The sequence below is a fragment of the Phyllobates terribilis genome, unplaced genomic scaffold (assembly GCF_046119375.1).
Source record: "Phyllobates terribilis strain yellow unplaced genomic scaffold, ASM4611937v1 Scaffold_9__5_contigs__length_417890890, whole genome shotgun sequence".
NCBI classification, from domain to species: Eukaryota; Metazoa; Chordata; class Amphibia; order Anura; family Dendrobatidae; genus Phyllobates; species Phyllobates terribilis.
The window spans coordinates 103349228-103371809 of NW_027362769.1; the positions used below are offsets into that span (position 1 = coordinate 103349228).

The following is a 22582-nucleotide window of genomic DNA, read 5'->3' on the forward strand; positions in this document are numbered from 1 at the left end:
CCGCCTCCTGGTTCAAGATTATTATTATTTTTTTATTCTATGTTATTTAAAAAAATGTTCCTATCCACATTTGTTTGCAGGGCAGTTGTCCTTCTCTAACCCACATTTTGCTTCCTTTTTCAGCCCTTACTATGACCATTTTACAGCCATTTTACTGCACCAAAGTTTGGGTCCCCATTGACTTATATGGGGTTTGGGTCCGGGGTCAAGTTCTGGTACCCGAACCGAACTTTGGACTAAAGTTCGGCTGAACCCAACTAATCCAAACTTCCATGTGTCTGCTCATACCTAATGATAAGCATATTGATGCTGTGATGTTATATCAATCATTTGATAACTGAGTAATACCGACAGTGTACACTTTACCGTATCTACTGCTACACACACTATAAATTGGGTGCATTTGACTTCTGTTTTTGCAAGTTGCAAGAACATTGGGACATTCAGTGTTGTGCAAAAGTTTTAGACATGTTTCGAAAAAATGCTGCAAAGTAAGACTGTGTTTATCAAATAGAAGTGTTAATAGTTAATTTTTAGCAATTAGCAAAACTTAAAGTGAATGAACAAAAGAGAAATCTAAGCCAAATCAATATTTGGTGTGACCGTCCTTTGCCTGTAAGGCTATGTGCCCACGATGCAGAAATGTTTCAGATTTTTCCTGAGCGTTTCTGCATCTCCCTGGCAGAAAAAACGCATGTTTTTTCAGCCAGGGACAAGCGTTTTTCACATGCGATTTCGCATGCGGGTTGTCAAGCGCTTTCCAAGCGATTTTAGCATCACTTGGAAAAGTGCTTGACAACCTGGTCACACTATATAAATCCATGCAACCGGCATGGATTTTATATAGTTTGACCAAGTTAGTTAAAAAAAAGCATAAAAATGGTAAAAAACAAAACAAAAACAACATTATACTCACCTTCCGATGGCCCCCGGTCTCATTCTCCGATGCATCCGGTCTTCCCGGTGTCTCGTGGTGGTGTAAAAGGACCTTCCATGACGTCATTTAGTCATGTGACAGGTCACGCTACAGCCGACGTCAGCGGTCGCGTCACCAGTCACATGACTGAATGACGTCGTGGAAGGTCCTTTTACTCCATCGCGAGCCACCGGGGAGCCAAGACGTACCGGATAGAAGACCGGGGGGCATAAGGTGAGTATAATGTGTTTTTTTATTTTAAATTCTTTTTTTTTTACAGGTACTATGGTACCCGGGTCTGGATGAGAGTCTCCTCTTCTCCAGACCCGGGTACCATGCACACATTGAATCGCTTAATATCCGCATGTGCACATGTAGTCATGCGGATATTATGTGATTCAATGCAAGTCAATGGCGGCAATTATGCTGCTTGTCCACAAAATTAATGGACATGCGTATTTTTCCGCAATGATAATCCGCAGCGGAAATTTCCGCAGCATGTGCACATCACATGCTTATTATCATTGGGGAACATAGCAGACCTACTAACAAGCGTTTTTTAAGCGTTTCTGCGGTGGAATTGCCGCTGCGGAAATGCTTAAAAAACGCATCGTGGGCACACAGTCTAAGACAGCATCACTTCTATGTACATTTCGTACACAGTTTTTGAAGGACCTCAGCATGGAGGTTGTTAATGGTGGTCAGTTTTCCAATATGTTTGGAACAAACTTCTTGTCGAGTTCCTTCCAAACCTTTGTGCAAGCACCTAGAAGAGCTGAATCAGTGGCAAATATTAGTGTGTATCACAGATCTTAATTAGGACTGGTGTTTTTGAAAGGAGGCATTACCAGTGTGAAACATGTAGATCAGAAGAGCACACTATCAGTCATTACTAGTGATGAGCGAGCATGCTCGCCACTGCTCGGAGCTCGCCGAGTACTTTCGAGATGCTCGGGCGGGAGCTTGGGTCCCTGTCCTGCATGTTTGGCGCTATTTAGAGCTCCAATCATGGTAAGTATGGTTTAATTTAGAACATTAAAGAATTGTGTGTTTATTTAAATTAAAGGACTTTATTCGGGGTGTTTGTGTTTTTTTTTAACTTTGACTATGGGGTTAGTAATGGGGGTGTCTTATAGACGCCTCTCCATTACTAACCTGGGCTTGATGTCAGCTGGCATTATAAGCTGACATCAACCCAACCCTATTACCCCACTGCCACCGCTACAGGGCAGCGTGGAAGAGCGAGGCTAAGTGCCAGAATTGGCACATCCTATGGATATTCTTGACAGTTACGATAATTATTTCTTTGATTCTGATATGTGTCTTTTTCTATATCACAAGAGAAAAAGGCATCTCCAAATGCAGGTGTGAACAGAGCCTTACATTTTAAAGTACACAAATACATTTTAAAGTCCAAATCTGGTAATATGATTCTCCCACGTAATATATTTCCAATAACCAATACTGGAAATAACATAGTAATTCCCATGTCCATTATAATACGCTGTGCTTGTTAATAATAAGTAGGTATAAGAGTGAAGAGGACTAAGTGACTTCTCTACGTCCAGATTGTAATAAACACATAAAGAAAAACACAAATTGCCATTAAATCATGTCATTATAATCAGATTATTGCATTTAAAGTAAGCAGAGAACAGTTTCCAGAAAATATTGGTAGGGCTTTCATGCAGGCAAAGGCTTCAAAAATTGCTTGTTTACATGGCTAGACATAGGGCACAGGAGACATACTTTGCGCCACCATATTAGTCATTTTTGTATGAAGTGAGGCTGTTCAGGGGCTGCTTGCAATTTGGTACAAATGAGCCATGCTCATTTTAAATGTCAGAGGCTGCCAGATGGGCTTGACAAATGTGATACTCGCACAGGTTCACTAGCTACAGTGTAAACCAATTCAGAGAGGGGAATAGCTGTTCAAGGACCCTTAAAGTATCCTACACCTTAAAAGTATTGAGACCACAGCGTTGTTATTGGATATATAGACTACGTCTGCATCGGTATCATATATACATCTTGCATTATACAGCTCTTCTTTGTTACAGATGAACGAGCAGAAATGAATTCCTTTTGAAGGTAGAAGTCTTTATGTCGGGGAAAATAGGCTTTCTTTCAGAATTTGGTCACCCCTGACTGTTTTCACATGTTGTGTTATTTTAGTTTATTTCGTTTACAGTTTAATGTATAGAATCAATTTTCAATATTGCAAGCCAATATCAAAAATATCAAAAATAGAAAGGTCACCTTGTCGCTGGCTGTTGGTCACATTTGAATTGGCCAATTTAGTACCTTAATTTTGAACTTATTTTTTATAGCAGTAATGCAATTCCAATTTCATACATTCCATGTTTACATTCTATAGCGTTTCAGAGTGCAGCGTTAATTTGTCAGGATTGCAAACTGCCCAGAAATACCAGGACAGTCCATAAAAATAGGACAATTTTTTGCCCAGTCTGTACAAAAATTTTAAGGTGTCCTTGATGGTTTTTCAAGCAGGAGAAACTTATACAGAATATTATGACTGTAATAATCTGAAATTTACAGTGAAAGCAGCTGATGTCTTTATATCAGTATTATGGCCTCTAGACATGGCTCACTTATAGTGGTAATTTTTTTTATACATTAATTTTCCAATGTGTCCTTAAAAATATATTGCTTGTCCGAAATAAAAAGTCAAGTTGGCAACTCTGGGGTTTTCTTTCTTTGGTGACAAGTCGATGAGAATGTATGTTTCACTCTGAAATGTTGTAGTTTTCTGAAAAGACATAGATTTAAATGTCAGCTGGGGCCATAGTTCTTGGAGGACTAGTACAAGAGGCTGGTCCCTGACAGCTTCTTCCTGCACCCTCTCCCTTTGATAGGTATCTCCCTATGTATAAGTTTATCCCATGATAGAGATACACCTGTCACTCAAGGGGGTTAGGGCGGAGAGAAGCTGACAGAGACCGGCCTTGGATTAGTCATCCAAGATGAAAGTGCCACACAAAGGGAAGAGGGAAAGGGAGCCCAGACTCTAGGGAAAGGGGGAAGGGGAGACTTCCTAGTCTGGTCTAGTGTCACCCTGTCTCAACTATCGACCCTATATTGGCTCTTAACCAATCGCCGCACGTGTTCCTCACCCTGTCTTTACCTGGCGTTAGACTCAGGCTAGGGAAGGGAGGAGATGAGCACTAGTCAATCTCCTCTGAACTCTAAAGACAAAAAGGAAGGACAAAGAGAGGAAATCGCTTAGCTTTTAGATGACTCCAGACAAATGCGTACACATCCTCAAACACCAGAGAGGGGGAAGTACTGCTTTTGCTGAAGTCTCACAAGGAGTAATGAATATCGCCGGCACCTCCCTCTGTACACAGCAGGTATTTATACACCCAGACCAGGGAGTTAATTAGCCAGGGGAAGGTAGCCGCTGGGTCCTAGAGACAGCCTCTAAGAAAATGTCTGTAATGCCAAACGTAGAGATCTCCTGCAACCAACTGCAGGGCGACTGTCTGTCACCTCTGACACACCTGTGACAGATTCTATAAGTATGTTTTCTCTGAAATATTCTAGTATAGTTAAAAAGCTATAGTATAGCTAAAAAGTGTCCAAAAGCATACAATAGGGCATGACCTGGGCAATAAACATTGTAGATACTATGGTGTTGCTCACCTGGGTTGTGTCAGGCACATCCGAGAAAAACGGCCCAGTTTTTCTGATCAGTCTATGATCAAAGTTTGACCAAAGTTTGATCAGAGTGGGATAAATTTTTCTCGGAGATGGAGCGAGAAAAGAAAAAAAAATGTCTCCACCTTTTCATTATGTCAGTCTGTGAATATCCAATGTTTTTCACTGACCCATAGATTTTCATTGCCGGTTTTGATCTGACACTCAGATCAAAATTGGACATGTTTTTCTTCCTTTGACCTCTCCGTCCGTGGAAAAAAATCGGACTTGTGGACAGCCCAATAAAATATCGTGGGTACGAATGTGATCCGTAAAAACCACGGATAGCACTCGTCCGAGAAAATCAGTTGTGAGCATGAGCCCTTAAAGGTAGCAGTAGTCCTGAACAGCACCATAGAAGTTAAGGTCAACTAAACGGGACAGTTATTTCTATGATGAGAGTGGGACGAATGGCGCCAGATAAATATATATCACACAAACCGTTTCTTTCTACATTTCTGTTTCCACAACAGTAATTACTTTGCTGCCCTATTATATTCATAGAATCATAGAATCATAGAATGGTAGAGTTGGAAGGGACCTCCTGGGTCATCTGGTCCAACCCCCTGCTCAAAGCAGGATTCACTAAATCATCTCAGACAGATGTCTGTCCAGCCTCTGTTTGAAGACGTCCATTGAAGGGGAACTCACCACCTCTCGTGGCAGCCTGTTCTATTCTGAGAACTGGATCTAATGTATGTATTAATAAGTGACTGTGCCAAGTTAGTTTAGCTTAAAGCTGTAGCCATTCACTTATTGATATTACCGCTAATTTCTTCATTATGCTCACATGATTAATTCTGTGTGTAAACCGTAATTAATGTTCTATCCATATTATATGGAAATCACCTATGTATACCACTTGGAACAAGTCCCAGAAATATTTATTTTGTCAGATGTTCTTGTTTCCTCTCGCGTTGGGAGATCCATGCTGAATGCCAGTGGCATCTTATGCAAAACAGGACGAGGACGCGGACTCCACAGATCATCAATGTGTTACACAAAGATATGCCCAATACATCTGTGATGTAAAACAACATTTATGAGTAAATTGCAACATTTCATTATCATTGCTTAATGCTTATCAATGTTTTTTTACGCCGATTATTATTACATTATTTGTTATCACCCATACTTAAAATAGGCAATCTTTTGGTGAGAAGTATGAGATATTTATAATTGCATTTCTATATGAAAGTTCAAGGCTGGACACAGCCGTGTTTAAAAAGGATTAGAACAAATCCATTTATGTCACAACCATCTTTAACGTCCTTAAAAGTCACAATTTGCTCAAAATTGTTTATTACTGTGTGATATTTGAGACATCGGTCTCCTGCTCTTTTCTAATATTGTGAAGTGTACCAATTAACCTGCATAAAAATTAACAATTTGTAAAAAATTTTGCATCCACTTGCAACACATTGATCTAGCGCTCTTATCTGACCTTGGAAACTGTACTATCATGTTAAAAAAGCTGTGCTGGTGTAATTTGCAAGAAATGTATCATTAAAGGGGTTATCCAGGTTTGGGATGAAAGTCTGCAGTCACTCTATGTGACTGCAAACTTTTGGATCTTCACAGTGCGCACACCTCTCATGGTCAGGATTCTCCTGGTGAAGACGGCAAGAGTGGGAGGTCACATGACTGCAAATATGCGATTTGCATACTTGTGGCCACGTGCCGACTAAACATGCTCGGCCATGCTCAATTCACTTGTATTGAGCGAGGCCTTGCACATCTAGTTGGAAGGTGTCCGGAAGTATGCAAATCACATACCTGTGGTCAAGTGACCGACCACTCTCACAGCCTCCACCGGAGAATCCTGACAGCAACCAGTGCACGCACTGTGAGGATTCAAAAGTCTGCAGTCACATAGAGCAATTGAAGTCTTTGATCACAAACTTGGACAACCACTTTAAGGTGTGACATTTGATAAATATGGTGGAGTTGAAGTGACTCACTAAAGATTTGGCGCAAAATGCACCATTTTTGTGAGACCTTCAATGACCTGCTCTCCTGATCAACATGTCTCATACTGGTAACTCCTCTTTTAAGCTCTGGAGGCAGATTCTCGGGGAGATCTATGTCCGGCCCATAGATCTTCACAGCTCATTTACATATAAAAAAACCTGGATTTCTCTGGAATAAGACATCAGATTGCAGACATCAAGGTATTACTTTATTCAGCTTCCTATGACCTACGTGCCCATATAGACGGCTAACGAGGGGTGATCCTATTGACAAATTCCCTTTAAAAGGTAAACAGCGGGTAAGCCACATGATGGACCTAACAAATACGTCATGTTCAGTGCCCAGCCAAAAAGAAATGGACAGTAAGAAAGGAAGCTAAGTGTAAGATATAGAGAGTTAAAAATATATAAGTGCATGGTATAATGAAAGTCGCCATCACCAAATCTTATGTCAGGCTTTTTTTGGTATATACAAAAAAAAGTTCTAAATACTAGTGGATAAAACTTTTTACGATTAAACTAAGTGCGACAGGTACACAGAAAGGAATAGAATAAATGGCCGGGCTCAACCCAAAAAATGAAGACACTTAACTTTTCCAGATGGATATTTACTTTTATACTTTTTATTTTATTGGGTATTTGTGACTACTGATTTGAAGGAAATCCCAGAAAATCCATTCTATAGTCATTTATAACATACTCTTTAAGTCTCAAGATACAGTACAGACCAAAAGTTTGGAGACACCTTCTCATTTAAAGATTTTTCTGTATTTTCATGACTATGAAAATTGTACATTCACACTGAAGGCATCAAAACTATAAATTAACACATGTGGAATTATATACTTAACAAAAAAGTGTGAAACAACTGAAAATATGTCTTATATTCTAGGTTCTTCAAAGTAGCCACCTTTTGCTTTGATGACTGCTTTGCACACTCTTGGCATTCTCTTGATGAGCTTCAAGAGGTAGTCACCAGAAATGGTCTTCCAACAATCTTGAAGGAGGTCCCAGAGATGCTTAGCATTTGTTGGCCCTTTTGCCTTCACTCTGCGGTCCAGCTCACCCGAAACCATCTCGATTGGGTTCAGGTCTGGTGACTGTGGAGGCCAGGTCATCTGGCGTAGCACCCCATCACTCTCCTTCTTGGTTAAATAGCCCTTACACAGCCTGGAGGTGTGTTTGGGGTCATTGTCCTGTTGAAAAATAAATATTGGTCCAACTAAACGCAAACCGGATGGAATAGCATGCCCCTGCAAGATGCTGTGGTAGCCATGCTGGTTCAGTATGCCTTCAATTTTGAATAAATCACCAACAGTGTCACCAGCAAAGCACCCCCACACCATCACACCTCCTCCTCCAAGCTTCACGGTAGGAACAAGGCATGTAGAGTCCATCCGTTCATCTTTTCTGCGTCGCACAAAGACACGGTGGTTGGAACCAAAGATCTCAAATTTGGACTCATCAGACCAAAGCACAGATTTCCACTGGTCTAATGTCCATTCCTTGTGTTCTTTAGTCCAAACAAGGCTCTTCTGCTTGTTGCCTGTCCTTAGCAGTGGTTTCCTAGCAGCTATTTTACCATGAAGGCCTGGTGCACAAAGTCTCCTCTTAACAGTTGTTGTAGAGATGTGTCTGCTGCTAGAACTCTGTGTGGCATTGACCTGGTCTCTAATCTGAGCTGCTGTTAACCTGCGATTTCTGAGGCTGGTGACTCGGATAAACTTTTCCTCAGAAGCAGAGGTGACTCTTGGTCTTCCTTTACTGGGGCGGTCCTCATGTGAGCTAGTTTCTTTGTAGCGCTTCATGGCTTTTGCGACTGCACTTGGGGACACTTTCAAAGTTTTCCCAATTTTTCGCACTGACTGACCTTCATTTCTTAAAGTAATGATGGCCACTCATTTTTCTTTACTTAGCTGCTTTTTTCTTGCCATAATATAAATTCTAACAGTCTATTCAGTAGGACTATCAGCTATGTATCCACCAGACTTCTGCACAGCACAACTGATGGTCCCAACCCCATTTATAAGGCAAGAAATCCCACTTATTAAACCTGACAGGGCACACCTGTGAAGTGAAAACCATTTCCAGTGACTACCTCTTGAAGCTCATCAAGAGAATGCCCAGAGTGTGCAAAGCAGTCATCAAAGCAAAAGCTGGCTACTTTGAAGAACCTAAAATATAAGACATATTTTCAGTTGTTTCACACTTTTTTGTTAAGTATATAATTCCACATGTGTTAATTCATAGTTTTGATGCATTCAGTGTGAATGTACAATTTTCAAAGTCATGAAAATACAGAAAAATCTTTAAATGAGATGGTGTGTCCAAACTTTTGGTCTGTAGTGTACATATGTTATGTTACATTTTAGGTATATAGTAAAGTGTTTCATCATTAGTGTTATTAAATGTACATACATTGTAAGCTAAGATTTCACTATAGAGGAACGTCGAAACATTTATAAAACCAAATCCCATCAGTTTTATCAAATCCGGCTTGGCTGAAACCGTTTCTTTTTAATTACACCACTAGTGATTGTAAATCATTAGTTTTAAGCCACCACTTGCAATTAACATCTCCATACGTCATTCTGTGCCCTTTTCTTGCTATTATTAGACTTGCAAATTATCACCAATGGAATACCCCGAGCCAGGTGATATAAAAGTGCGAATGACAAATTGCCTTTGCTTTGTAAAAGTTCAAATAATTGATTTTGTAAAATAGGAACCACAAAACTTCAAATGAGTCTATCTAAGTGCCTTGTATTGTGATTAATGAAATGGAAAACGCTATGGGTGAGATTTACCATGGTGGGAATTTTCACTTTTCTCAGTAAACTGGTAAAATGTTTACTTTAGATGTACAAACGTTGTTTGCTTGGATTCACATTTATCACTCGGCAGCAATTTTTGTGGTTATTGTGTTTGATTTTTCTCTGCAGCATTCACATTTCATCCAAGTGGAAGAATTCTTCCATACAGATAAAATGATAACACTGCAGCCATTCAGCGTGTAATGATTGGCTGCAGTGCTCATGTGACCACCCCGTCAGATGTTGAACCAAGGAAACAAGCATAGAGATATCCATAGATTAGGTGATCACTTTTAGATCTGGTGGGGGTCCAATGTCCAACACTGGGATCCACACCGATCAGCAGAATGGGTCACTTTTATCCCGCTAAAATGGTGTGACAGTGCACATGCACACAGACTGCTACATTAATTCTCCCCCCAGAACGCACGTTGGGGCAGGTACCACCACCCACAGGAGGTAATAAATTTACCAGTTATATTCATATATGAACTCTATTTCACTTACTAGCCCACTTTTCTTGAGGTGTTAGATACCTAGGTCTGATGACCAATTCAATGCTATATCTTGTGTTAGACACTTGTTTTTTGAGTCAGTCTTATGATTTACTGTTGTGTCTTGAATGTGCTGGTACCATCTCCTGTGTAATTTGTTCAGCGAGTGTGTGGCGCCAACTTTTGGTTTCCCACTTTTTTCATCTTTTATACATTTTGTGTTTTTTCTTGTGTGAATAATAAAGATTTATTATATTTTAGTCTATGGTTCTTGTGTACATTTTTTTCTATATGATTTGAGTTTATCGTACTGAACTTCTTACCCTTTCCATGTCATTTTGTGGGCAGTCGCATATTAGATTAGTCATATGTGTATAGTTGTTTTGAGGTGCCTAAATCATTGACACAACTCCCCTCCCCCAATACATTAATTCTCTGAGGGGTTTATCAGAAAAAGCCAAGCATAGCACTTGGCAGCCCCATAGGGAATTAATGGGGTGGCTGTCGAGTCCACCACTGCTCCATTTTAACGCGGATAAAAGTGGCGCATTCTGCCAATCAGTGCGGGTCCCAGCAGTTTGGACCGCCACCAACTATAGCTGATCATGTATCCTGTAAATAGGTGATATCTTATCTTCACCAGATAACCCCTTTCAGTTCCTAAGCTAGGAGATAATAAAGGGGTTTTCCGGCAGTATAAAGCAAAGTTTTCATATGGAATGATTAATATTCACTAAGTTTTCTGTAGTTTTTACTTTCGTTTCTGATGCTCATCACCGGCTTCTCGTTTCGGAATATGTCAAAAGTTTTCAATTGAGTTCTGAATTAGAGTGTCCATATTCCCTAGTGGATGCTCTCCCAACAAGTGTTTGCCCCACCATGGTTTTTGCCCCCAACCCACTGTATTACACCATACCCTCCTGCTACACTGCTTCACGTTAGTTGTCTGACTGAAAATGTATTTAATGAGATTGGAAACATCACATGTAGAATGGACTGCACGTGGTACCAGAAAAGGAGATCTTTTCAGAAGATGTCAGTGAAAATGAGGAGTAAATTACAAATGGAGAGAAGATAAGAATATAAATTGCCTTATTCATAAAAAGTAAGGCCTCAATTCATCATTGCCTTTGCGTCTTTTTTTTTGTCTAGTTTTGTGAGTTTTGCACCTTTTTTGTTTTCTATTATTCTTTTCTATTTCTATTATTCATTATTCTATTTCTTTTTTTAAGTTTATTTTATATGTGCTTGCTTGTTGTTTTTGTTTTCCACTTTATGGGTGGAGTCCAGCAATTCCAGATATTTTCGCTTGATTCATCAATTGCGATTTTTTAAAAAGTTTCAAAATTTGTCGCAATTTCACTCCAGTTCCCCCCCTTGGTGTAGTGTTGTTGGATGCACACTAATTCTGGGAATCACTCCTTTCTCTGGTTCATAAAGGTATTTGCTTAGAATAAGGATCTCATCAATGTCCTGGAGGCAACTAAACTGATGTTTGTAGACGTAAAACAGAACTTATTTTGGTACTAGTAGCCATCTTAAGATGGTTCATCTATGGTTTATGAACATCACCAACGATACTCCAGCCAAAATCATTAACATACGTTCATGCAATGCATGTCAAATAGTAACCCTTACTATCTACAACAAACTTTTTCATATGTTTAAAAGTAGAGCTTTGGTCAGATTATGATTCTAGGTAGCTATCACCTTTCTCTTAGCGTGAACCAATTGGATCAGTCTAACCCGACATCTCTCATTTAGAAAGCATTTAAAAATCGTCAATATCTGAGATCCTCACATAACCACCCTGTCCAGCTACAACGACTATGTCTCAGTCAAAGCTCTTCTCTGCCATTGTGGTGTAGATTCTGAACCCTGAACATCTCCATCAGGTCAGCATGTGTTACAGTACGCACTTTGTTGTGGCTACATGACTACCCAATCAAATATTTGCCAAAGTATAGGTTCACCTATATAAGTAAACATTGTGGTAAAGTCTGATGACAACCAATATGGCTGACATGATACTCAATGCTGTTTATCCAGTTCTGATTGATCAATCTGCCTAGCTATGCGTAATACATCCCAAATTCCACAGCTGCTTCGAAAGTGGTTGGAACATAGGAAGGCTGAGTAGCAACCCATGTGTGATGATCACCATATTGGTTGTTGTAACCTACTCTTCTTATTTTTTTTTTAATTCACTGGGACGTGTTCCCAAAAAAATCTAGAAGATTGATTTTAGGGTTTATGTTTAAGCACTGGAGTGGTGCTACTAATCTAAGCACGCTGACCCCAGTATTATACTTACCAGCTTCCGTCTTCAGCTCTTCCGGTCGCCACTCCTGTCCTGCGCTGCAATCTTGTGACTGCAACATCTGACTTACCGATAGTCAGAGGCAACGGTCAAAAGCCCTCAATGTATGTCTATCAGAGCTGCATTCTGGCCTAGTTCTGGCTCTCATAGACCTACATTGAGTTGTGACTTTCTGCTTGCCCAGCAAACACTACAGCAATCTGGCAGGTCACAACCGGAAAACATTGGCCTTTGGTTAAGGGCACGTTAGTTTTTTGCAATACATGGTCTTATAATATTGCATAAAGACGATTACCCAAAGTAAAAGTCTATTGTAACTATTAATAATGCTTATTTTATGTGTTCTTGTCCTAGTATATGTCAGGTATACCCAGTTCTTCCAGTAGCGCATGAGTTAAGCACTTTACAATTTTCTAAAGAAGAATGACAATTTCTTTCCTTATCCACGGGGAGGACGGTATGTTACATTAAAGCCAAAATCTGATCCATCTTGATAAATTGTCATGATAACATTGTCAGGTGCAAGTGGCAAACAAATCTCGTAACATCACATCCTATAACAATTTCTATTTTTACATCTCTGATCCCATTAACCTGCCCATGTTCTGTATTTTTCAGGAGACGAAATGAGTTTTTTGAACTGGTCAGTAAAGGAGAATACAACTGGAATGTTAAAAACCACAGAATCATATTCAGGTAAGAAAAAACATATTTTTGAGCTTTATAAATGATTTTCTGAAAATTCCCATAATTTACACTATTCTTTTACATCTGTATAGTTTCGGAAAAAAAAAATTCAAATTATACCAACTAAATAAAAAGAAGAAATGCACAAAAAAAAAAATCAAAAATCAATGTGGGCATTTCAAAAGGACCAAATATCCTAAATGATATCTTGAATGTATCATATTTAGTGACTGGATCAGAATATTAAAGCTATTTACCATGTATTCCTAAAGGATCATAGAATTTCTGAAAAACTACCAGCGGACTGCATTCATTTCAAGTGAATCACAGAATAATGCAATGTTGCAAACCTTTTTGACTGTTGTCTACATTGATAGATGGAATTAATATTGCTTATATACAGTACATTAGTACTTGAACCTATAGCAAGGAGTGCAGCAACTTTTTACAGGTCTAAAGAATATTGCCCAAAAAAGTGACTTGGTTTGGCTTTCTGTATTCAAGATCCTAAATGCCGCTATTGCAATTACCCATAACAAATGGTACGGCCAGTGTTAGACGTACAGTCCTGCTCATCATTATTGGCACCCATGAAGTTTAAATACCTAATGTGAAATATCTCCTGAAAAAAATGAATCAAGTGAAACAGTTTTTTTGTATAGAGACTCGTGTTAAATACAAAAGAGCAAATGATAAACAATCATTTAAAACAAAAAACAATGGGAGGGAAAAATAGAAAAACCTAAAGCTTTCTGTGACACTGGTATTGGTACCCTTTACATTAATTTATTAAGGAAACACATTTTGACTCGCCTGTGGTAAATCACAGAAGAGATTCACGTGTGATTAATTGTCGGTGCCCATGTGACATGAATTAGTCAATTCAGTGTTTTAAAAAGCCACATGGTAGGCTCTGTTCCTTTGTCACAGTGGTGAAGACAAAGCAACTGTCTGAGGACATCAGGACTGCTAATATTAGCAAACACAAGAGTTCCAAAGTGTATAAGGTCACCTGCAAAGAACTTGGTATCCCAGTTTCAACAGTGTGCAATGTTATTAAGACGTCTTCGAAGGTTGGTGCGAATGGTGGAAAAAAACACCAAGGTAAACATCCAAAGACCTGAAGGTCAGCCTGGAACAGTCTGGGGTTATAGCTTCAACAAGTACCATACGCCACACACTAAACCAAGCAGAGCTTTATGGGCGAAGGCCAAGGAAGAAACACTTGCTGAAAAAAATACATAAAAAGGAACGACTGATCTTTGCCAAAGAGTATCAAACCACAATCCTTCTGGGAAAATGTTCTGTGGAATGATGAAACAAAAATAGAGCTTTTTGGCAAATCAAAGCAACAGTTTGTTTACAGACTGCGCAATGAAGCTTATAAGGAACAGAACACCTTACCAACAGTTATGCATGGTGGAGGATCAATAATGCTGTCGGGTTGCTTTGCTGCGTCTGGTACTGGAGGTCTTGACCATATCACTTGAATCATGAAATCAGAGAATTATCAAGAGATTTTAGAGTGAAATGTCCTACCCAGTGTAAAAAACCTTGGTTTAAGTCAAAGATCATGGGTCCTCCAGCAAGACAATGACCCAAAGCACACATCCAAAAGTACACAGGAATGGTTGAAAAAGAAAAAATGGACTGTTTTAAAATAGCATGCAATGAGTCCTGACCTCAATCCCTTTGAAAATCTTTGGGGTGAGCTGAAATGTGCCATTGGGAAAAAGAACTCTGCAAGCATTCAAGAGCTTGAACAAACTGCAAAGGAAGAGTGGGAGAAAATTCCAGCTGAGAAGTGCAAGTAGCTTATAGATGGCTACAAGAAACGTTTGGAGGCTGTCAGCAATGCCAAAGGGTGTGCAATCAAGTATTAATTAGGGGTGCCTTTATTGCTGCACATGCTGTTTATTTTGTTTCTTCTTTGAAATTGCAACATGGAAGTTGAAAAACTATGTTTTATTGTTGTATTACTTTGGACCAAAAATCCCGAGGATATAACTTTTGGTACATTTCCATTTATTTCTGAAGATATTGTATAGTCTATGAAAAAAATGAAGGGGTGCCAATAATGGCGAACAGCACTATATGTCCCAAAATAGTATTGTTTAACAAATAAAGTATTAGAAATATAAAATGTTTAAAATAGAAAAATAAAAAAATAAATACAAAAATATATAAATATATTTATATATTTTTATTATTAATATTATTATTTATTTTATTTTTTTTTATTTATGTATAGTACAGTCATGGCCAAAAGTGTTGGCACCCTTCAAATTACTACAGAAAATGAAGTATTTCTCACAGAAAATTATTGCAATTACACATATTTTGTTATACACATGTTTATTTCCTTTGTGTGTATTGAAACAGCACAAAAAAACATAGAAAAAAAGGCAAATTGGACATAATTTCACACAAAAACCCCAAAATGGGCAGGACAAAATTGTTGCCACCTTTTCAAAATTGTGGGTAAACAACTTTGATGCTCATTCAAACTCACCTGGGGCAAGTAACAGGTGTGGGCAATATGAAAATCACACCTGAAACCAGATAAAAAGGGGAGAAGTTGACTCAATCATTGCATTGTGTATCTGTGTGTGCAACAATAAGCATGGAAAACAGAAAGAGGAGAAGAGAACTGTCTGAGGACTTGAGAACCAAAATTGTTGAACAATATTGTAACATACCTGGCGACGTCCTTGCATAGTGGTCCATCTCCCACTGTGCAAGAGCGCGCACTTGATCTCCAATCCAGAATGTCTCTCTGGCTTCTCTCCATGCTGTCTCTGTGCTGCTGCTTAAGGGCGGCGCCCGATCACTTCCTGCTTCTTGTACCTGCTGTGGGCACACCCCTTGTGCGTCCTCAGCCTATTGCTGTCTGTCACCTGGTATTTAAACCAGCTGCTCCAATTAACCCATGCCTGAGCATTGTGTTTCATTCAGTGTGTGCTTTCACTCTGAAGGTGCCAGGTCCCATTCTGTGTTCTCTTGTCTGCCTATCCTGGAGGCTGTATTTCCAGGCCTGTCTGAACACGCTCCTAGCCTGTTCCTCCCGCCTTCAAGGGCCGATTACCTAGACCCGCTCCTGTATCTTGTCTGTCCTGTCTGAACACGCTCCTTGCCTGTTCGTCCCGCCTCTCTGGGGGCCGTATTCCCAGACCCGCTCCTGTATCCAGCTGCAGTGTCGGTCTCCTCCGTACACTCAGTTCCAGTCTGAACTCTCTCCTATCTTTTACCTGTTTTTTCTCTATGTCCGTTCCTTTCCTTTTTCTGCAGAGTCTGAACTCGTACCTAACTCCTGCTTGTTGTCTCTGTACTCCCGTTTGTGAGTTTGTGGTCCACTCGCTACTTCACTGCAAGTACCCTGTGGGTATCTGGCTCTGCCTTTCCCTTCTTGTCTGTTCCGTGTGAACAGAGCCCTGTCCGTCCTGCTCTGACTCCTTGCTCACTGCTCCGGCGGCCTTGCTCCGCTCTGACCCTTTTGCTCACTGCTCCGGCAGCCTTGCTCCGCTCTGACCCTTTTGCTCACTGCTCCGGCAGTCTCGCTCCGCTCTTATCCTTTTGTTCACTGCTCCGGCAGTCTTGCTCTACTCTTGCTCACTGCTCTAGGCGGCCTCGTCCTGCTCTGACTCCTTGCTCACTGCTCCGGCAGTCTCGCTCAGCTCTGACCCTTTGCTCACCGCTCCTGGCGGTCTTGTCCTGCTCTGCTCTTGCTCACCGCTCCAGGCGGTCTCGTCCTGCTCTGCTCTTGCTCACCGCTCCAGGCGGTCTCGTCCTGCTCTGCCCTTGCTCACCGCTCCAGGCGGTCTCGTCCTGCTCTGCCCTTGCTCACCGCTCCAGGCGGTCTCGTCCTGCTCTGCCCTTGCTCACCGCTCCAGGCGGTCTCGTCCTGCTCTGCCCTTGCTCACCGCTCCAGGCGGTCTCGTCCTGCTCTGCCCTTGCTCACCGCTCCAGGCGGTCTCGTCCTGCTCTGCCCTTGCTCACCGCTCCAGGCGGTCTCGTCCTGCTCTGCTCTTGCTCACCGCTCCAGGCGGTCTCGTCCTGCTCTGCTCTTGCTCACCGCTCCAGGCGGTCTCGTCCTGCTCTGCTCTTGCTCACCGCTCCGGGCGGTCTCGTCCTGCCCTGCTCTCGCTCACCTCTCTGGGCGGCCTCACTCTGCTGTGTTTGTCCGCCACATCTGTGGTTCTGTTCCAGAGTCCTAGTGTGTACTAGGTCCTATCCCGCCTGTGTTCCTACCTGCTAGTGCCTTCCTGTCTGCACTCTAGCCGTGCTTGCCTGTACCCCCCTGCCTGCATACCCGCCTGCCTGCATACCAGTCGTGCCTGCCTATTCCCACCAGTCTGTGTGCCAGCCTAACCAGTCTGTTCCTGTATTCCCCTGTGTGGGTCAACAACCGTGTCCGGGGTCTGTCCTGGAGTAGCACCTGGTCCCTCTGCTCGGTTCCTCCTTGGTGCACTGGCGTCGTATGCCGTCGTGCAACCCTGGTCGGATCGGGTGAATACCTAGTTATGCCCCTCCAGGCATTCACTCTCCGGCACGGTCCAGTGGAATCACACGCACACGCCGCTCAGCCCGGGCGTGTGCATTACAGCATGCTCAGGCCATGGTTCCCGTTGAGCCCCACGGCCTTCGCTCTCTGAGACGTTTTCCAGTGAATACGTGCATTAAAAATAAATAAATAAAAAACTTTTTTCTTTAGCTGAGTTCCAGGCGAAGTACGCACCCGTCCAGATGGATCTTTCTGCACACGTTCCTGCGGATCCGCCACGGTACTTTGGGGATCCAAAACAAAGTCCTACCCTCTCTATTTTCCTTCCGATTGGGCTAAAGTGGCCTTTATGATTGACTACCTAGCGGGTGATGCCTTGAAATGGGTCACCCCCCTATGGGAAGCATGGGATCCTGTCGTCCTTGACCTGCAGGCCTTCCTGGTGGCCTTTCGTATGGTCTTCGAGGACCCTAACCCTGAAGCCCCTGCTGAAGCTTCACTTCCCAATATCCCGGAGCAGCCCCGACGGGTAATGTGTGTGGGTAGCGCACTAGTCCTCCTGCCCGAAGAGACTACTACCCACCCAGAATCCACACAGGATGACTACTCTCTCCGGAATACTTCTCACAACCTCAAGAGGCAGTCCAGACGTGCTAGACGTAGAGACAAGCCGTCACGCCAGGGTCTGTCCTCCCTGAGACCTCCTGACCCCAACCTTGAAGTCCCTACTGAAGCTTCATCTCCCTGTATCCCGGAGAAGCCCCAACGGGTAATGTGCATGGGTAGTGCACCAGTTCTCCTGCCCGAAGAGACTACTGCCCATCCAGACTCCACACAGGAGAACTTCCTGCACCCGGCATCAGATGCTTCACCCACTTTAACCAGTGTGCATGTCCAAGGATGCTCCGAAGCTGTGATTACCTCCGAGTCTGTGCACCTCTACTACTTGGCGGAGGACCCCCTGTTGCCTCCTGAATCCTCCGGGATACCACTCGATGACAAATGGAGAGAGACTTCTCTACACCCGGTACTTGATACTTTGTCCGCTCCGTCTTGTGAGCCTGACAATGGGTACCCCAAAGTGGTAGTTACCCCCGAGTCTCTACACCCCTCCGACCAGGCGGAGGACCTCCAGTTGTCTCCAGAACCCTTCGGGGTGCTACCTGATAGCGAAAGGACAGAGACTCTCTTATACTCTGTACCTGATACCTCGCTCGCTTCGTCCAGTGAGTCCAACCTAGTGTACTCCGAAGCAGAGGTTATTCCCGAGTCTCTACACCTCTCCGACTGGGCGGAGGACCTCCAGTTGTCTCCAGAACCCTTCGGGGTGCCACCTGGTGGTGAATGGACAGAGACTTTCCTATATCCTGGATCTGATACCTCGCTTGCTTCGTCCAGTGAGTCCGACCTAGTGTACTCTGAAGCCGAGGTTACCCATGAGTCTCTACACCCCTCTGACCAGGCGGAGGACCTCCAGTTGTCTCCAGAACCCTTCGGGGTGCCACCTGGTGGTGAATGGACGGAGACTTTCCAATACTCGGTACCCGATACCTCGCCTGCTTCGTCCAGTGAGTCCGACCTAGTGTACTCTGAAGCAGATGTTTTCTCCGAGCCTCTGCACTCTTCTGACCCGGCGGAGGACCTCCAGTTGTTTCCTGAATCCTCCGGGGTACCACCAGATAACAAAGAGACAGTGACTTTTCCTCATCCTGTACCTGATAACCCGTCTATTTCTTCCTGTGAGTTTGACAAGATGTACCTCGAAGCAGAGATTACCCCCAAGTCTCTGCTCCCCTCCAACCCGGTGGAGGACTTCCAGTTGTCTCCTGTACCCTCTGGGGTGCCACCTGAAAATATGTGGAGAGAGACTTCCTTGTGTGCTGTTCCTGGTACTCCACCCGTTTCGTCTGTTGCTGAGGATGGCTGGATAGGAGGTAGCATCCTAGCTAACCAGATGAGACCAGTTTTTCCTGTGGACAGTGGAAGTGATCTCCTTGAAGTGAAGGATTGGCCCTCGAATTCCCTGCGGAAGATTCTGGCAGGCCTGAAGAAGAGGGGGCGTAAGGGGGGGGTACTGTAACATACCTGGCGGCGTCCTTGCATAGTGGTCCATCTCCCACTGTGCAAGAGCGCGCACTTGATCTCCAATCCAGAATGTCTCTCTGGCTTCCCTCCATGCTGTCTGTGTGCTGCTGCTTAAGGGCGGTGCCCGATCACTTCCTGCTTCTTGTACCTGCTGTGGGCACACCCCTTGTGCGTCCTCAGCCTATTGCTGTCTGTCACCTGGTATTTAAACCAGCTGCTCCAATTAACCCATGCCTGAGCATTGTGTTTCATTCAGTGTGTGCTTTCACTCTGAAGGTGCCAGGTCCCGTTCTGTGTTCTCTTGTCTGCCTATCCTGGAGGCTGTATTTCCAGGCCTGTCTGAACACGCTCCTAGCCTGTTCCTCCCGCCTTCTAGGGGCCGATTACCTAGACCCGCTCCTGTATCTTGTCTGTCCTGTCTGAACACGCTCCTTGCCTGTTCGTCCCGCCTCTCTGGGGGCCGTATTCCCAGACCCGCTCCTGTATCCAGCTGCAGTGTCGGTCTCCTCCGTACACTCAGTTCCAGTCTGAACTCTCTCCTATCTTTTACCTGTTTTTTCTCTATGTCCGTTCCTTTCCTTTTTCTGCAGAGTCTGAACTCGTACCTAACTCCTGCTTGTTTTCTCTGTACTCCTGTTTGTGAGTTTGTGGTCCACTCGCTACTTCACTGCAAGTACCCTGTGGGTATCTGGCTCTGCCTTTCCCTTCTTGTCTGTTCCGTGTGAACAGAGCCCTGTCCGTCCTGCTCTGACTCCTTGCTCACTGCTCCGGCGGCCTTGCTCCGCTCTGACCCTTTTGCTCACTGCTCCAGCAGCCTTGCTCCGCTCTGACCCTTTTGCTCACTGCTCCGGAAGTCTCGCTCCGCTCTTATCCTTTTGCTCACTGCTCCGGCAGTCTTGCTCTACTCTTGCTCACTGCTCCAGACGGCCTCGTCCTGCTCTGACTCCTTGCTCACTGCTCCGGCAGTCTCGCTCAGCTCTGACCGTTTGCTCACCGCTCCTGGCGGTCTCGTCCTGCTCTGCTCTTGCTCACCGCTCCAGGCGGTCTCGTCCTGCTCTGCTCTTGCTCACTGCTCCAGGCGGTCTCGTCCTGCTCTGCCCTTGCTCACCGCTCCAGGCGGTCTCGTCCTGCTCTGCCCTTGCTCACCGCTCCAGGCGGTCTCGTCCTGCTCTGCTCTTGCTCACCGCTCCAGGCGATCTCGTCCTGCTCTGCTCTTGCTCACCGCTCCAGGCGGTCTCGTCCTGCTCTGCTCTTGCTCACCGCTCCAGGCGGTCTCGTCCTGCTCTGCTCTTGCTCACCGCTCCAGGCGGTCTCGTCCTGCTCTGCTCTTGCTCACCGCTCCAGGCGGTCTCGTCCTGCTCTGCTCTTGCTCACCGCTCCAGGCGGTCTCGTCCTGCTCTGCTCTTGCTCACCGCTCCAGGCGGTCTCGTCCTGCTCTGCTCTTGCTCACCGCTTCGGGCGGTCTCGTCCTGCTCTGCTGTTGCTCACCGCTCCGGGCAGTCTCGTCCTGCCCTGCTCTTGCTCACCGCTCCGTGCGGTCTCGTCCTGCCCTGCTCTTGCTCACCGCTCAGGGCGGTCTCGTCTTGCCCTGCTCTCGCTCACCTCTCTGGGCGGCCTCACTCTGCTATGTTTGTCCGCCACATCTGTGGTTCTGTTCCAGAGTCCCAGTGTGTACTGGGTCCTATCCCGCCTGTGTTCCTACCTGCTAGTGCCTTCCTGTCTGCACTCTAGCCGTGCTTGCCTGTACCCCCCTGCCTGCATACCCGCCTGCCTGCATACCAGTCGTGCCTGCCTATTCCCACCAGTCTGTGTGCCAGCCTAACCAGTCTGTTCCTGTATTCCCCTGTGTGGGTCAACAGTCGTGTCCGGGGTCTGTCCTGGAGTAGCACTTGGTCCCTCTGCTCGGTTCCTCCTTGGTGCACTGGCGTCGTATGCCGTCGTGCGACCCTGGTCGGATCGGATGAATACCTAGTTACGCCCCTCCAGGCATTCACTCTCCGGCACGGTCCAGTGGAATCAGACGCACACGCCACTCAGCCCGGGCGTGTGCATTACAAATATCAACAATCTCAAGGTTACAAGTCCAACTCCAGAGATCTTGGTGTTCCTTTGTTCACGGTGCACAACATACATAATCAAGAAGTTTCCAACCATGGCACTGTAGCTAAACTCCCTAGACGTGGATGGCAGTGAAAAATTGATGAAAGGTTGCAACGCAGGATAGTCCGGATGGTGGATAAGGAGCCCCAATCAAGTTCTAAAGAAATTCAAGCTGTCCTACAGGCTCTTCCAGCAGGACAATGACTCCAAACATACTTCAAGAAGCACTCAGAAATGGATGGAAACAAAGCACTGGAGACATCTGAAGGGGCCAGAAATGAGTACAGATCTAAATCCCATTGGACACCTGTGGAGAGATCTTAAAATTGCTGTTGGGAGAAGGCGCCTTCACATATGAGAGACCTGGAGCAGTTTGCAAAAGAAGAGTGGTCCAAAATTCCAGTTGAGAGTTGTAAGAAGCTTTTTGATGGTTATAGGAAGCGACTGATTGCAGTTATTTATTCCATAGGGTTTGCAATTAAGTTGAGGGTGCTAGCAATTTTGTCCGGACCATTTTTGGGGTTTTATGTGAAATTATGTCCAATTTGCCTTTTTTTCTCTGTTTTTTTTAGTTGTTTCAATGCACACAGAGGAAATAAACATGTGTTTAACAAAATATGTATAATTGCAAACATTTACATTTTCTGGGAGAAATACATTTTTCTGGAACAATTTCGAGAGTGCCAACACTTTCCGCCATGTCTGTGTATCTTTTATTTTTTATACATTTTTATATATTTAAATTTTTATATTTTCATTCTTATACAATATATGTATATTTATTTAGATTATTTTATTTATATATATATATATATATATATATATATATATATATATATATATATGTATATATATATATGTGTGTGTATGTGTATATACAGTGGGGGAAATAAGTATTTGATTGCTGTTTCCGTAAGTTTGCCCACTGACAAAGACATGAACAGTCTATAATTTTAAGGGTAGGTTAATTTTAACATTG

The 22582-nt window shown here is 43.7% G+C and overlaps 1 protein-coding gene across 1 annotated transcript in view; it reads left to right on the forward strand.

Annotated features, from left to right (window-relative positions):
• The window catches only part of PDE11A (phosphodiesterase 11A), a 921640-nt gene that overhangs the window by 836868 nt on the left and 62190 nt on the right, over nt 1-22582 (forward strand). Inside the window, exon 16 of the mRNA XM_073646878.1 lies at nt 12849-12926. Within this exon, the coding sequence (XP_073502979.1) occupies nt 12849-12926 (78 nt within the window). The remainder of the gene's footprint in view (nt 1-12848; nt 12927-22582) is intronic.